This window comes from Daldinia childiae (genome assembly GCF_008694065.1).
Source record: "Daldinia childiae strain JS-1345 chromosome Unknown Scaffold5, whole genome shotgun sequence".
Lineage (NCBI taxonomy): Eukaryota > Fungi > Ascomycota > Sordariomycetes > Xylariales > Hypoxylaceae > Daldinia > Daldinia childiae.
In genome coordinates, this window is record NW_022984646.1 from 2,117,436 (window position 1) to 2,134,557 (window position 17,122).

Consider the following 17,122-nt stretch of genomic DNA (forward strand, 5'->3'; position numbering starts at 1 on the left):
TTATCACGGCTAAGTGCAGCCGTGACAAGACACGCCAAACAACCACTATACTGTCACATAACCAGCGTATTGATAGTGACTTGCCAATGGGCATGAAACAAGGTTTCAATTCCACTACCTTGAACAGTAAGTATTTTCGCTTTCTTTCAAGCCGAGCTTGAAATCTAAAGAGCATTGCCTCTCGTTTAACCTTCAGCAGTGTGGCATCCATCAGCTAACTTAACTTCACTACAGCACAGTGGGGTAAGCCTCATCAGCCTTAGGTTAATTCTTCAAACTATGTGAGACATGAAAAATTGAATAGCTATGTATATTTAATAATACCGGCTGAAGATACAGTCACAGACGAGCTGCTTGCTGATGACTTATCAACGACCAGTACACCTTCAAAGATTATCCAACGTAGTAGCATTTATCCCACACTATCATTTGAGTTCCTACTTCCAAGAAAGAGGAATTAAATCTCAGCCAGTTATCAACGAAGCAATGACCACCAAATAGTATGCCAATGACAAGGAGTACCATAACCTTGTGTTGAACCGAAAAAAACTCTATTCAAAAAAAGGTCTGTCCATACAACAGGGAGGCTTAGCACAACCCTCCCTTCAGACAGTCTGGTAACAGTATCCATTTGCTTGCTATTCTAAAAGGTCAGAATTAAACGTATAGAGTCTTACTCTTTGGGTATTTATTTAACAATTTCTCCGGCCCGATTTCCCGGGACGAAGCCTAAAGGGTAGACAGGGTTTTTCTTCTTCAAATCCGTATACCGGAATGCGGGTACAGGGTTAAGTACAAATGCGGAGGCATTAGAATTTGAACCCATCCAGTTCCTGCCGACAGTATGCGGTGATGGCGCCAGCTGGCCGCCACGTCATCAAATCAGTCGGGCACCGATGTTGTATCTGCGCCACTGGAATATCACAGCAGTAGTTGCTTGTGATGCTCTCTGGGGTAAACGTCCCAGAATCGGAAACATAGATCGATCGTGTCAGGGTGTGCCGTCACTGTCAGTACCCGAATGCAAAAGACCATAGGAAGCATCTAGTCCGTCTGAAATCCGGACTACCTGCTGGTTTACAGGGAGTAACCTGATGGACCGCCGTAGAGGAATAAGTCCATATCGGTTGAAGTCGCGTCTATCGTTGGATCGTATATCAGGGCAGTCTGTGTGTATCTTGCTGCTGCTTCTTGATCGCGTTCGCGTTCGCGTTTGAGCCTGAGATATTCTGTTTGTAAGTTGGAGTAGGCGAGGCTGAGGACGTCGTTTTTCTTCTGAGCTTCGCCGAGCAAGATTTCGAGATCCTTGATACGCTGGTCCTTCCTCTCTCGGTAGGCTCTTTGAGATGCACGATTCTGAGCTCTTCGACGCTGTAATGGATAACTCTTAGTGACTCGGTTCATAGTCACAGCACCCGGAGCGACCTTCTCAGCTTACAGATAGGACAGAGGGTGGTGCGTTTTTGTATCTGTTCTCGCGCTTCCTCTTTGCTGCAGGTTTAGAAGGAGGTTGTTGTGAGTCTGGCTGAGTTGTTTCTCCTGACCCGTCTGTATTCTCGGAACTGGGATACATCCCTTGAAAGGTAAAATTATACTAACGTTACGGTTAGCAATAGCTATAACGAACTCATATGTAAATTGCATACCGGTGATTCTGTCGGGCTAGATGTTGTAGAAGAAGTGTTTGTGGAATCGAGGTATAAATCTGTATCGCCGTATATATACCCCATCGATTCAGAGGGAGATGAGAGACCAATAGTATCGATTTCATCCATTTCTATTGTGGGTAGAGTACGTTCCTTTTATATATATAACTAATATTTCCGTTATCGTAGTCGACTCTAGATGAAACAAGTAGCGGGCTGGAGATTGAAGCTTCTAAGAGTTGATATCTTAGGGAGGGTAGAAATTGACTTACACGGGACGGGAAGGGGATGGCGTCGAGGATATATCTTGATTGTCTATTCCTTGGAGCTGGGAGAGTTCAACGTGCGTCATGCGTAAATGATCAGCTAGCTCAAGTCTTACCCTGTCTGACAATGTGCAGAGTCCCAGTAGGCGAGGCGCCGCGCCGTTAACTTAGATTCGCTGCAAAGAACCACTTTGATTTGGCATGTATTTACAAGTACCTTACCACCCCTGAACATGCAGGCGGAGCTGCCGTCTAACTGCATACGGAGGAGACTCTCCACGCTACTGTAAGTCAATACATTAGAAACTGGGGGTTAAACCCCAAGACAATAGAAGAGAATCCGAAAGCCGGCGTTTTGTAAGTGGGGTGTTCGGAGGAGGATAGGTCCTGTTCGGAGGTAGGAAACTCGGGAAGCAAGCTTACATAAGAGACTAGTTAGGTTAAAAATTAGCTTGAGTACATAATATGTTAGGTACCTAGATGATAACATTGAATGTACCTAAGTTAGATAAGCATGCTGCATTATATGCAGATATTCGCGAGCAGTACATACACATACCCTACACATACCCTTACATATGACTCCCCTTTCTCTTTCTTTCCCCCCCCTGTCGGAATAAAACCCGAGGAAACTGCAGAATAGTTCGCCTTCAACCCTGGCCATCTAAATGTAACTTTTGACGTAGACAATAATAAATATCGTCTTTTGACGTAGGCAAGTATCCGATTTGTGACGCATGATCGCAAAATCCTGCCCGCATTGTTGGGTTTGCGGAACATCCGCAATCGATTCTACTTTAAACATCGGATCTTGAGTTGATGTCGAACACACTGAATGAATATGTCTTACCGCTCAACCCCGTTGCATACATCGCGAATCATTCATCTCATTGAGGAAAACCGATGCGGAGGAGTAAGTAACCCGTCTGCCGTTAGAAATTTCTAACTTAGATATATTTCAACTACCGATGGGTCGTTACTGATCTCTTACGGATCTCTGCTACATTTGTAAACTGCATCCCCTCTGTTGGAACTACAAAATGAGACCTTATCTATCAGTGCAATGAGGCTATTGAGAGTTGCAAATGTTGTTAGGGCTATATTTCTTGTGGAGTGATTAGACGCAGGGTTTGGTCTAAGACCCTTAACCGGTAAATATGGGGATTTATCCACTATTTCCCATCTCGGAATAAAACTATATTATCTTCGAGTTGGTATATTACATACTCGTATACTCTTCCCCGTCGTGTAAATAAGGTAGTTATCGTCAGCAGCGCCAGTGAATGCGTCATAATCAGCATTTTAGTTTTCTTCCTTGGCAACATCCTTCGTAAAACTAGAATTTAGCAATACGATGCCTTCCTGTTGTAAGCACCTAAGCTATATGCCAAGATATTAATATCAATCCCCCCCGCCTAGATATCCGCATTGTATTGCAGGTATTTCGAGGTATGGAGCGATAAGAAGCCTGTCCCGAGTTCCAGAATATCATCATCCCAAGGGACAAGGGTAGGCGCATAACCCTGACTTACCTTGCGTGCTGCTCGACGATCTCTTGGCATACAAACATGCTTGTAGAGATCGACAGCTAACCCCTTATTCGACAGCGCTAAGCTAAGCTGGGTTGGGGTTTGGGGGGTTCTCAATGCTCTGGTACGGGCACATAATTGACTAAGCCTTGAGTAAAAATAGAGATGACTTATAAAAATGGCCTAGACGTCCTCCGCTTTCCAAAGCTGACTATTTCCGAATCTTACCTCAGATGTTGCTGGAACTTGTATGGCATGTTCGCTCCAAGAAGCCGAGGAGTTCTGCTTTCGTTACTTGCCGAGGTTCCCAAATATCCACTTCTAGCTTTTCCGGGGTAGTGAGACCCTAGATTAGAGGCCGTGGAAATGTGAGAAAATTAGAAAATATGCATTGTGCCTGGCGTCACTACCTAGGTACCTCTATCATCCATGCGGCTAGGGTCTTAAAGACGATGTCTGATAGACATAATCGGAGATATCATTTTCTTAGCTATCTACGGATAACTACCTCGTTTTACCTATAGGCGATAGCGGTAAACACCGGGAGGGAAATTATGCAACATAGAAGAGACTGGGCTTAGGAGTATAGAGTATATTTTACCAACTGATTTACTAAGTTGATACCTTGTTAAATGACTCGTATATTGAGTAGAGTAGAGATAGGGCTATTCTTTAGCGTATGTACACGTTTCGACCCTGCCAAGATCTTGATGTTTAAGATATGCAGATTAAGGTGGGGGTAGAGTAAGAGATGGATGCCGCCTGTCTGGCTCCCCCAGATTGTCCACTTAGAATGAAGGTGAACGGCGAATTTATCAAGTAATAACTTTAAGCATCATGTAAGGTATGTCCATCTAAGCATCATGTATGTCAGATTAAGGTTGTACACATAATGAATCAAGTAGGTTAGTTCTCTTTCAAATACTATGTAATCAACAAAAAGAAAAAAAATTTAGAATTTGGCCTATTTGATCTAAAGATAGATGCGCAGGTGGAAGCGAGTTGATTATGCTCATGACTGACATAAAATACTAGCGAGTCCAATCATACTAGTCGGTAGGTAACATTTGCTGTTTACCTGTACGGTCTAGTCCAGGGTCCTAATAGATGAGCGGTTATGCACTCCGCCGTTCCCCGCGGCCCTATTGCTAGTCGCGGAAACGGCATCGTGAGCTGATCCACGGTACTAACGTGTATAGTTGAAGGATTCTGGAACGTGGAATCTATCTAGAAACATGTATCCGTCTCCGTCTACAAGGGTTAATTCCGCGAATATGGATTCAGCTGAAAGGAAACCGGCGGATACATACGTGCAAGTTGATGAAAGCAATACATTTAAGCTGTATTCCCATAACAACATGACATGATATTAACTATTCAAAGCCAGTCGGGTTACTATACCGAAATCCGAAAGTCAAGAGCGGCATATATGTGAATCAATGCCACCCGAGTTCCGAGTCCTTCATTAATCCCGCTTCCGTCTTGTGCCGTAGCTGTACCGTAGCTGTACCGTAGCTGTCTCTTGAATATTGAAAATGATGTCATCTGGCGCGCTTAAAGAATCTCCGAATATCGGGTCTGAATCTACATCCGTGCCTTAGCGTCCGCCGCAACTGCTGGTATGTGGTATATGGTATATACGGGGATAGCCTATATCATAGATTTTCTACAATAGGTAACATAAGTGAATTATTCTCATTCACTATAACTTTCGTCACGATCATGCAACAACTTGTGTAAAATCATTCGGTCCCGAGGTGATTTGGAGACCCTTTTACTATCAACCTCGTTCCAACCATGTTATAGCAAACCATGTTCCGTTGCATTATACTTACCCAGTAGAAAGTTCTGTGCCTAATTTGGCTATGCATAATTTGGCTACGCATACAGCCTTCATGGGCATCATCTGCTGCAACCCAGTCTTTTAGGTAGTTTTGTTGGTCTCGCTGCCTGAAAATCCTGGCCTCGAGAAATTGATAATTCCGTTAAGTAGAGAGGTATTAGGCTACCTACGTAGATCTGTTTTGTTACCGTAGATAAACGTTGAAGGCCCTCCTGGGCTTGCGCGACACCTGGGTCAAACGCAATTCTCTTGCTCAAACTTAAACTCTCCTTAAACTTACGCCTGGCTTCCTCGGTATCTCCAGTCATAGCCGCGATATCTCCAAGGTTGCAAAGTGCCACGGCACAAGCTTCGTCACACTCATCAGTTCTATCTTCACCCTGTACTTTCTGCGCTGTTTCTTGAGCTTGCAGAGCCCAAGCGCGGGCACTGGCTAAGAGTGTAGACCGTGTGGGACGGGCAGCCACGTTGGATCTGCTACCCTGAGAGGTCGGGTTGGTATTTGTTGGTGTATTAATGGGTTGCTGTGCTAAAGAGATCGCTAGGTTGTTCACTTTTACGAGATCTTTAGTTAGCCAGAAACCAACACTTGCTGATAGGAGTGAAGAGAAGTAAAAAGGGGGGCGACGTAGCATATGCCATGTTTGCACTTACTTAGAACGGCAGTGTGGCAGCTATTTCGGGGCGAGAGTGACACTGCCTGCAGGAAGAGCGGTGCTGAGAGGTAATGTTGGGACTTGGACTCGTAATGATTTCCTAACGCTAGTTTTGGTCAGCGGTGCCTTACACATCGTACAAAAAGATGGAACAAAAACGCGATGAAGACTATCCGTACCTTCAAGCGCACCGCCGATTTGCTCCGGGGTCATCCAATCACCTTCGCCCTCCTTCACACCTTCAACCTGACGCCTCTGCAATTCCTTTAAGACAGTCTCGACAGCCCAGATTAAGTGTTGGCCAGCCGAGTCACCTTGGAGGACATGTTCGTCGGAATAAAGTTCTCCAGTTTAACGCTGATTCCAACTAATTTCCCCAGGATCCTTGTCCGCTTGCCCCATAGATTCTCCGGCTTCGTATCTGTTTTCGGTCTCGGCGTCATCTTGTGCTGTTGGGGTTGCGGACTCGGAGAACCAGCCAGCTTCCCTGAATTATCAACCAATCCATCTCGGACGCTTTCTCTCCTTACTTCAACCCATCTTTACAGTCATTAATAAGAGACTCCAACACATCAATAGAATTCCTATAACTACCAATCTTTTCAAACCAGGCAGCAAGTTGTATTTTGACTCCCATGACTTCGTCGGAGAATGGATCGAGGCCGCTTGTGAACATTGCTCCAAAGCGAGTTATAGTACTTAGGGCTAGTTGTTGGTCTGGCGCATAGTTGCTATAAAATAATGCGCGGCGAAGAGACTTCGCGATCTGTGGTGGGAATCGAGTGAACTGCTTGGATTGGAAGTAATTGAAATATGCGTAAATCACGTAGACTGATATGCCAGCTACGCCGCATAGCCTTAGCACAGACTCGTTGCATTAGTAACGATGTCCAAATCGGCGTTATACTAGAAAGACCCTTACAAAAGAATAGCAATAACAAGCTCTTCTGGGCTTTGACGAAATAATGAACGAAGGCTCTGGCCTCTAAATGCGCTGAATAAGGGACGAAAACTTAGACTCTGTTTAGAGCGCGAAGGAAAAGCTTCGATGGCGGTAGGGGTGGAATCTGGCGATCCGGTTCATGCGAAGAGGACTGGTTCGGCATTGCTGAAACTGCGAATTAGAGCGGCCTCTGAGGGCAAGTGGCTTTTTTGGTAATTGTATCGGGAGTAAGGTAGACCCTTTAATGCGCCTCTGGTAAGAAGATCGAGCATGGAGGAAACAGCTGCGAGAAGATGTTATCACGGGAGTGCGCGAAGCAGATAACATGGTAAACGACGATTGAAGTATTCAAAGCTACTAAAGTCTTAAGTCTCGCAAATATTAGGTACTAGATGAAGTTGCCATTTGAGTGATAGTTCAATATCTTAATATCTTAATGATGTCTCTTTAGTTTGTATGCTACTTCTTTTTTTTTTTAAAGATTGGTCACAAAATACCGAAATACTGTGTAGAGGTAGTAACGTAATTTTTTAATTTTTTTTTTGACTGGAGCCTCCTTCTACAATACCTGGCCGATGACGTAAATTTACCAGCTGGTCGCCAGCCAATAGTCAGGCTGCTCAAGGACCCCAAAGTTGCTTCCCAATTAAGTATCTTTAATTGGTTAGGTAGGTAGTTACTAGTTACATGAGAAGTACATAATACAACTGCCTCGGCTGCAAGCGTTTTATGCGCGCATTGACCAACTTCAACATCGGCTCCTTGTTGCATCCGTCGCATTTGTCAGTCTCATTCTTAGCAAAATCATGACGGCTAACATCTAATCCATTACCTTTCATTGCACCATCAATTCATTTCACTGTGACTTCTCATTATAAATTTCCCCTTATAGTAGCTTTGAGAGCTTTTCCGTCTATCAAGAGCAATGGCGGGAAAATTTGAACCCAAGGTTCCTGTAACCCTAAACCCTCCTAAGGACGACCCCATCTCTGTCGAAGAGCTAGCAAAAGCAGACGGTAGGTTGACATCCATACAACATCTATATTTAGACGGCTATATCGAGTTATTTTTATCTGTAACTCGGGGAACTGTCCCACGATAGCTTCTCTTGTGTAGAGAATACAGTGCTAATATTCTAGTTTAGGCACCGAGGGCCAGAAGGCTTATGTGGCAATTAAGGTATGCTTATTCATTATTTATAAACATCATTGCCTCTTTGAACCAATCCGTTCTATACTATACATCTTCTTACGATTATTAGGGCAAAGTCTACGATGTTAGTGAAAATAAGGCATATCGAGAGGGGGGCTCCTACCACGGTATGTGACAGTATCTCATTCCATAATTACGGAGTCATGCCGCACCGCGTGATTCTATCGCTTAGAATTCCAATACTCTTGTAGCAAGTTGGCTTTTCTTGTTTGCTGCTTCCTGAGTGTCAACCGGTGTCTACGTCCCACGTTGAGCTGCAGCTTTATCAAGCGACTTGTATAGCACGATAAAGAGGTAGCATGTTTGCTAACTAGTTCAGTCTTCGCCGGAAAGGATGCTTCTCGTGCGTTGGCGAAGACCTCAACAAAACCCGAGGACGTAAAGCCGGAATGGCAGGACTTGGATGATAAGGAAAAGCAAACCCTCAAGGACTGGAACACCTTCTTCTCAAATCGGTATAATGTCATTGGTGTTGTTCAAGGCGCAACGAACCTTGAGTAGGTTATCGGAATACGTAAGATTTCCTGAGGGGGGTTAGCATGAAGTTAGCAATAGAACGTCAACTAGATCTTTATCCGACTGACTCAACATAACATTAACACATTTGTTTGCGTTTCATTGACTACCTACCTACCTGGTACGTCTATGAGGCCTTCCTTGGAGGGTATGAAAGACCCTATCTTATTCACCTAACATACAACTGAGGTATTAGCTCATAATATTGTTCATAAGGCCTAATGAGGTATATTCTCGATTATTAAGTGTAAAAGTTGCGCCTTGTCACACGAGGAGAAAGTTATTAGAGGAAATGGTGGGGGGCGACACGGCTTTCCGTGCAAATCCAACAGCCCTATCTAGCAGTTCTCGAGCCCTATTTCAAATAAATCAGACAAGGAGAACCGGTAAGTGAGGTAAGTCTCCGAACTTCCCGCGTCATGACATTTCAAGGCACTCCATCTAGATTAATTATTCGACTGATACATTTGTACGGACAAAAATAATTTGCTCCTAGTAGGTGTTAATCCTGTGGTATTATAATATTTTATTCACACATTCTCCTAGAGAAGGTAATGGTTGCTATGTAAGTTGCTTTCAGTCCTCCGTGAGGAGAAAACCAACATACGATTGCGATAGTCACGCAGTCCATATGCTAAAAAGAGAAGAAAGTTTACAGTTGGTACAAGGGTTTACTTCAAGGGAATATTTGTAACTCTATGAGGAGTAGTCTTCCAGCCGGCCAAAAATGTACTAGTATAGAGATATGTGTCTTGTTCGCATAGTGTTGCCAGTTATTTTCAATTATTGAGACTACCAGTTGAATTCAAATTGCTTCGCTACCGTTCGTGTGGTGAAAGGACACAACAGATTATAGTTCGCTAGGTACTAGCTGTAAACCCTTCGATTGGATAATATGGTTACGTCCTACTTGGAATATGACGCCCGGTATTTGAAGGTTACGAAGTCTTGGGATACTAATGCATTGTAATATTTAGAATAGCTTCTAAAGATTTGAATGGGCAACAAATTCGCAAGAACGCTCCCAATTATACAGAAACGTCTCACAGACAGTTGTCTTTGCATGTCTGTCCCTCCTTTCGAAACACTTCGCCAATGTTCGTAACGGGTAGTAAGCAACATACAAAACTTCCTGACTCACTGCATCCTCTACTCAAGTGATCGAAATGACACTCCCCAGGGCTGCATGTGAGCAGCTATCCCGCGTTCTGGACCGTGGTAGTCATTTCTCGTTATTCCCGTAGCGTTGTGCAAAGACTCCCCAACGTCTAACTAGATGCGTAGTGTGTCGTGCGTAACTCGGGCCATATTCCTCACGTTTGCGTATATTTCACCGTGCTCGTTGTGAGGGGGCCCATATTCTTCCATCCACGAAACGCAAGCCGCTTCTGATGCATTCTTCGCAAAGCTGTCCTTCCTGAAGCCATGAATCTCGAAGCTTCTTTACTCCAAGACATATATGATTCGGGTCGTTACGCGCAAAATGGCAGTAAGACTTCAACCGACAGACAGAGTGGTTGCATTCGAATAAGAATTCATCGTAGTCGCACATGTCTACAGTTGAGAAATAGACTCTAATGGTTAGCCAACATATTATGCTTAAGTATGTTAAAACAAATACTCTTAGGATGGCATATACTCACCTGCGTTGAATTTGGCTATGAATAGACAGGAGTGAAGCTGCATAGAGTTAGATTACCCAGCAGTTTTTACAAACGAAGCGTTTCATTCATACCTTGGATCATGAAGTAATAGACTATCGTAGCAGTTTCAAGCGAACGGGGAAAAAAGGCGAGTCGGTCCTATAGTCTCACCTTACGAGATGTCGGTCTTCTTTTATAGGGGCCATGTTTGCTCCCTTCCAAAAGATATCCAACCGTTTTAGTAACCTAAGGACGAGGGGCAAACACATCATGCTAGCTTTTGAGAAGCTCTCTTCTAATTGCGACGACGAGATCTGAGCTGCCCGAATTTCACGCAGCTTGCCTCTACAGGAGGAAACTCGCATTAGCCATATAGGTTGTCCACATAGACCTTATTGTTATTTCTTATCGAGTACCGCCAACTCTGATCTGTCATTTTTCTCTTCGTTGTACGATCGACATGTCAAAGCAAGATTATGTGGTAGACATTGCTTGCGTCTAGAAGGTAGGTCGGCTCCCATGTTTCAACCAGAGCCGCATAGTCTCCCCACACTACCTACGTAATAGGAAGTCGCTGGCGGTGGTTAATGTTAGGCCTTCACTCTATTTAGTCGTCAAACATGAAAGTTGAGGTTAACAGAAATCCGTATCAGAAACCTCGAGGGTATGGAACCCCCCTGGAGAGTCGATAGGGGCATCTCTAACCGACCATCTCAGGATCTAGGCTTCGAGATGTCTGCTACCGTCAGTTATGACAATATCCGGGAACCCTACAACCCTACAACCTGGCAAACGGCTAGTGGCTGCATTGTAGCCGGGTGGATTGCTCGGGATGCTTGATGTTACACTACGAATCAAGCCTCGAGGCTTCTTTTAGATGGCACCTTTCATGGGTACATGGCGCTAATGTTGGCCCCTACGGCGCGGCCCGACGTTAGACTGTAGCAAACAAACCACCCATCTCTTGGCATCTAATCTACGGTTTATGAGGAATGAGTATCCTGAATTCCATTTACGTACGTTCAAGTACGGCAGCGGATCGCTACCGAGATTACGATCTCGGAAACCAACGACATCTAGCGCCAATTAGTTCTGGCCGGGGAACCACGGAATCAGAACTACCTAGTATGTATGATCGAAGATGGATCGGATAATTGACAACCTTGTGGTACGAGCCTAGGTGGTTTCTGACTCCCCGTTGCTGCAATGATCCGGCATAGTTTTTTTTTTTTAATACGTACATACCTATCGATGCTTTGACATGACCAAACGCTTTATATTTCTACTATGAAGGATAGGTAGTCATTATTCGTGGTAAATATTGATGAACAAAACATGTATAACTGATCCATAGCCACCTACCTAGGTAGGTAGCTAATTCAAATCCCGACCTAAAGTGTGGTTTCGTAGGTGTAGTCCCTCTGCGGATGTAATTTTATGAAGATTAGCCGCTAATCGATGTAGCTCTTAAACTCTTAATATTGTTAGTATGTTGAAGGTTGTTGTATCGTTTGCGATATTTATTCATCTTACTGGTTACGTCGATGTGATGATCTAAGTGGGATAATTAGGTACCTCTACCTAGTCCTGCTAGTCTAGGACCGAATAGTCATGCATTAGCCACAGTGTTCGGGATCGGAGGCGGCTGATCCATACGTGCCACACCACGCATTTTCACCTATTTATTATTAATACCCGTGTGTACACCGAAAATTACGTACATGTAGCCCTGGATTAGAGGTCTTTTAGGTACATTAGGTTAGGTAGTCAAAGACAAAGCCCGTGGCTGTACATTGATAAGTTAGGTAAATACTTGCGTAACAGGCAGAATTAAGTGGGTAGATTAGTACTATATATTATTACAAAGCGTGTAATACGCTGGTATATCTAGTGTCTCTAGTGTTGTCTACAACGCAATAAATATGCATTTGTCCGCCTCACTTTTTGTTACTTGTTCCTTTTTGGGTCGGTACCGTAGATTTCGGTCAGGACCTGATGGTTGCCTTGCACCTCATATTACTTCCCACCACCTTCTCATTTTAACCTTCTATCAATCCCCAATCTCTTCCATCAGTCATGATTCTTCAGTCTTCAGTTGGTTATGCATTTATCTCTCGCTTATTGAGTTAAGTGTCGGGCGCATCCATCGACAAAGGGTTTTGCGCGCCTTCGCAACGCATTTCCTCTTTGTCTCTTAGGACGTTTGGCCCTTATTTTCTTCGATATCCGAATTGAATTTAATCCCATCCCCACGCGATCAAAGCCTCAGGGCGTTTAACTTTCTAAGTTACCTTACGGTTCGGCTTGACGGCCTTGACTTTGCTGAACTACCAGAAGCCCTAGGAATATAAATCCAGGATACCATTTGGTCGAGTACAAAATTGTTATATACCCTGTTAGCGATTGATAGTACTCAGATTTTCACAGTACCATTATATGGTATTTGCGCGCGCACTGTTGAGGAGCGCAAAACTCCTGCCCAGCCGCATGCTCACATTTTTGGAAATAGGCCATACTTACCGTGAAAACACATGGAGGATATATCCTATCATCACATCGCCAATATTAACTAGCTCGTCAATCTCCCTTAAACCCCTTGGAGATTATCCTTTAAGCCGCAGGCTTTTTAACTCCGGATTGGCATATGCCTCACTACCTTGAGGGACTTGACGCTCGTGTGCTAATCCAAGTTTCACGGTCTCATTTTCTTAGTGCCTTTTATTTGTATATTCTTCCGTATAAGGCCTCTACCGATCTGAGAAGTTCTCATATTATATATCCCCTAAAATGGCGGACCAGCTACCCTTGACTTCTCCTGGATCTTCGGACACTCCAATGGAAGGACATGCCCAACCTGCTACGATGGCGGTACTTAATTTTGGCCATCATCAGGATCTTACTACCTCCTTAGGACATATGGATAAAAATTTATTATTCCCCACTAGTCAAAACCAAGCAACCTCTTTTAGAACCGGGCAAATTAGTAGGAACCTAGCCTTATGGTACCATAGGAATGATGGCCCTTGGACACCTCCTGGTTTGATATCTCCTCAGGGTGATATCAGAAATTCATCTGTCTTAGGCAACCTACGAAATAGTCAACTTATGTTCTATGGCCAATATCGGGAGAGTCCGTCTGAATGCGATACAGTCCCACCAGGAGGAATACCTTCTGATTCTGGATATGGCGGGAGCTATGCGGCTAAACATAGTGTTGCCAATGGCTCTGTCTGTGATGAGTCTATTGATCGGAACCCGGAAGGTGAACTGGGCTTTTCATATAGCCAGGATGTGATGTCCAGAGTCAATCCCGAGATTCCTTGGTCCCAGTCTCAGCTACCGACGACCTCTCCTCAACCAGCCATTGCCCGCCAGATCAACCCTGAGGAGGGTAAGATCTGCGAAACGTGCAAAAAAGTATTAAAGACGAAGTCTGAATTCAAGTAAGGCTTAATACCTAGGTTTGATTATTGTTCCTGGAGAACTTTCACTGAAATGATATCACTAGGAAACACAAACAAAGGCATGATAAGCCTTTTAAATGTACTGTGAAGGGTTGTACTCGTAGTGAAGGCTTCAGTACGCCCAACGATCTTGATAGACACAAAAGAAGCCTACACCCGCATGAGCACGCTGACGGTGACCGTTATCGATGCCAAGTTGGCGCTTGCTTTAATAAGAATAAGATTTGGCCTCGGGCTGACAATTTTCGAGCACATATGAAACGTGTCCACCAAAAGGAGTCGATAAAAGACGAAGACTTAGATCAGTATAAGTACAGGTATAGAAATACTGGCTCCAAAACACTAGCGAGGGTCTCTAATTATTTTCTTAGGCCAGAAGTCCCAGCCAAGAACGACTCAGACATAGCTCGTAATAGCACTGTTGCCGAGTTCGACAGGTCAAACATATTTCCCGATGGAGGTGGTGATGATGCCTCTGATAACTGGAAGTTACCCCGGAGCCCAGTTATCGATTTATCTGCCGACACGAACCCAGTGGAAGGACCAAGTCAAATTCAAATAGAAGAACCCCCCCTGGTGATTAAACCTAGTGAGAGCCGCTTGGATGTATCTAATAGCACCACCGCACAAGAAGCACACCTGGAGAGTGAGGATACTACATTTAATCATGAAATGGAAGCACCCAAGCCGCCTTCTATCCAGGCTAGTCCTTCTCTCGGCGATTCCGAGTCTACAAACACAAGGCAGTTGAAAGAAGGCGAGCCCGGCCTTCATTCTGAAATCCCAGGTCTTGAATTAGCCAATGACGCCGGTTCTCCAAATCACAGTTATACAGATAGGCTTGATGAGTCTCAGGATCGTCCTAGCGGGCTATCCCTTAGAACCCTCGAGTCTAACATACCACCGGAAATATTGATAAAGGGTAGCGAGAAAGTTCATGTGTCCCCTGAACCTAAGGATCATGGGCTGCTAACCCCAGATTTCAATAACCCTGAATATGTATCGAGGCTTCTTGAGCAGCTCCAAAATAAGGGCATACTTAAAGAGCACGGATACAAGAAAGAAGATCCTCAAGAAACAGAGATAACCAAGCTGGAGCCGACCAATGGTGTGCCTCCCAGCAGGCCCATGCTTGCCCCCAATGCCCGAAACTATTCAACCGACGATGTGAACTGAAGTAAGACATACTCTTGTTTTCTCTGTCCTTGAGCGCTTGCCTTGTCTCCCTTTCCTTTAAGCTTTGTACCGAAGCTAACCATATTATAGAAAGCACGAAAGGCGGCATTTAAAGCCATATGGCTGTACGTTCCCGGACTGTAATAAGAAGTTTGGCAGCAAAAACGACTGGAAGCGTCACGAGAACAGTCAGCACCTTATGTTAGAGCACTGGATATGTGATGAAAAGCAAGCAGACAAGTCTTCCGAGTCGTGTGGAAGGAACTTTCCACGACGAGAGTTATTCAAACACCATCTTAGTGTACATCATCGCATCACGGATCAAGAGTTCTTAGACCGTAAGCTTGAGGCATGCCGCGTAGGACGAAATCACGAGACCCGCTTTTGGTGCGGTTTCTGCCAGGAGATAATTGAAATCACGAAAGAGGGTATAGAAGCTTGGACTGAACGGTTTAACCACATCGACGATCATTTTCAGGGTCGCAACAACCGGGCGAAAAAAGATATTAACGACTGGAAAGGTGATTATCCTCCTCGTTCTGGTTCTACCAAGCCGCAAGCCAACGATCCAGAAGATACCGGCATCACGTCTTCGGGAATAGTTTCTTCGTCCAACAATCCCAGTATAGATAACAACAATAGAGTTGGGAAACCACACGCTCGGGGTACAAATCAAAAGAGAAAAAGAGGTCTTGAGTCGGAAATGGTGGCTTCCAAGCGTACCGAGATAGTGGAGGAAATGACCATAGTCATTTGTGTATGTGATATCCCCTCTTCTCTACAACTAGTGGTCTAATGTACTTGTAGTGTGAATGCGGTGATGCCATGCCTGTAACAAGCAGGCAGTGTACTAACTATAGTTGTCAACACAAGGTATGCGAGAATTGTGACTCATGATGCAGACCTCGTACGGGCTATAATATCGTCATGTAAATGGACGGTTTCCATTATTTCGCTTGGATAGGAAAGGAGTTAAGGTGGACGGTACAATTACCCTTAGAATCGATTGATATTTTATTCATAATATAATACAACAGAAATAACTTAAGCAAAGGCCTCCACTTTCATGTGATACATAGCATAGGTACACTTGTGACTCTATTGCGATTATCTTGACATCTGTATCTTCTATCACTAGACTTATATACTGGGTACCTAGGTATATTTACCTACCTAATTCGTATGCAGCATATACAACTTGTAGTTCTGTGCCAATATATTAACCTGATAGTTAGTACCGTAGATAAACCCCTTAACACATGATGTCAGATACTTCGTTTACTCCATAGAGCCGACCCGCATACGGCACTATGTATCTTTAGCTTAGAAGTAACGAGGAACAAACTGATTAAAGAAATCGAACGCTTGATTGTAGCAGTCATTATTATGATAGAATTGTCACAAGGTGGACCAAGAAGCTAGGAAACAACTTTGTTCCGCGAGGAACTCTAGTCTAAGTCTATGTCTACCTATACATACTGAACATGTCCTTTGTTCTAAATGTCTTGTCTAGAATCCCGACAGGAATGTAAACATGGAAGTGGGGCCGCAAAAGACTACGCAGCCCATCTAATAGCTTCCATTCTTTTTATTATGAGAACCCAGTGTACATCCATAGCGCATGGACGGCTAGAGCACGGGGACAGAGCTACGAAGGATAAGAGACGAAAGGCATGAGCTAATCTTGCTTCGTAGATTAACCATCGCTGGAACTTGCACAGTTTGTATCGTGCAGTTATTCTAAATTGCCGCTTAATGGCCTCGGTATTGAGAGATCCTGAAATTATCTATTGAATTCGTAGATGCTTCCTTTTCTAGACCCAACACAACATTCTGGTTCAGGAAGTGGCGAGTAAAGCAAAGTACTCAGCGAGGGGAGAGGAATCGAAATAAAACTCCTATCTAGGAATGGTTTGATCTGCGCGATAGGTGTTCCTGTCATCAACTGGCTGATCGTCGGTACTGGTCTAATACAAAATAGGCATGCGAGTAGGTTTTTTTTTGGTCTACTTCGGTAGATGATCGGGGTCTTCGTTGTCACTGACACGTATTGATTAGGCTTCTAAACGCATTGGGCTTCGTGGTTCGGTCGATAGAAGGGGCCGGATCTTCCGAATAGTCGTGGCACTAGAGATAGGTAAATTGCTTCAAACAATAAGCTAGAAGATAGGGGGAATACCGTAAGTCTGCTACTTAGGACACCTTATGGCAAGCTCAATCGTGATATG

The 17,122-nt window shown here is 44.2% G+C and overlaps 3 protein-coding genes across 3 annotated transcripts; 2 read left to right on the forward strand and 1 right to left on the reverse strand.

Annotated features, from left to right (window-relative positions):
• Positions 1–1,077: 1,077 nt before the first annotated feature.
• GL218_05725 (putative tpr domain-containing protein) lies at positions 1,078–6,383 on the reverse strand (the record flags this gene model as incomplete). The annotated part of the gene is made up of 6 exons (XM_033582408.1): positions 1,078–1,386; positions 1,439–1,594; positions 5,455–5,837; positions 5,939–6,046; positions 6,120–6,195; positions 6,255–6,383. 6 exons carry the CDS (start codon positions 6,381–6,383, stop codon positions 1,078–1,080), a joined length of 1,161 nt encoding a protein of 386 aa, XP_033434731.1.
• Positions 6,384–7,808: 1,425 nt separating this feature from the next.
• Positions 7,809–8,596, forward strand: GL218_05726 (putative steroid-binding protein 3; the record flags this gene model as incomplete). Its single annotated transcript, XM_033582409.1, has 4 exons — positions 7,809–7,899; positions 8,028–8,062; positions 8,145–8,202; positions 8,415–8,596. The coding sequence occupies 4 exons, from the start codon at positions 7,809–7,811 to the stop codon at positions 8,594–8,596; spliced, it is 366 nt and encodes a 121-aa protein (XP_033434728.1).
• Positions 8,597–14,390: 5,794 nt separating this feature from the next.
• On the forward strand, positions 14,391–15,690 carry GL218_05727 (C2H2 type zinc finger domain protein; the record flags this gene model as incomplete). Its single annotated transcript, XM_033582410.1, has 2 exons — positions 14,391–14,885; positions 14,989–15,690. 2 exons carry the CDS (start codon positions 14,391–14,393, stop codon positions 15,688–15,690), a joined length of 1,197 nt encoding a protein of 398 aa, XP_033434729.1.
• Positions 15,691–17,122: the final 1,432 nt, after the last annotated feature.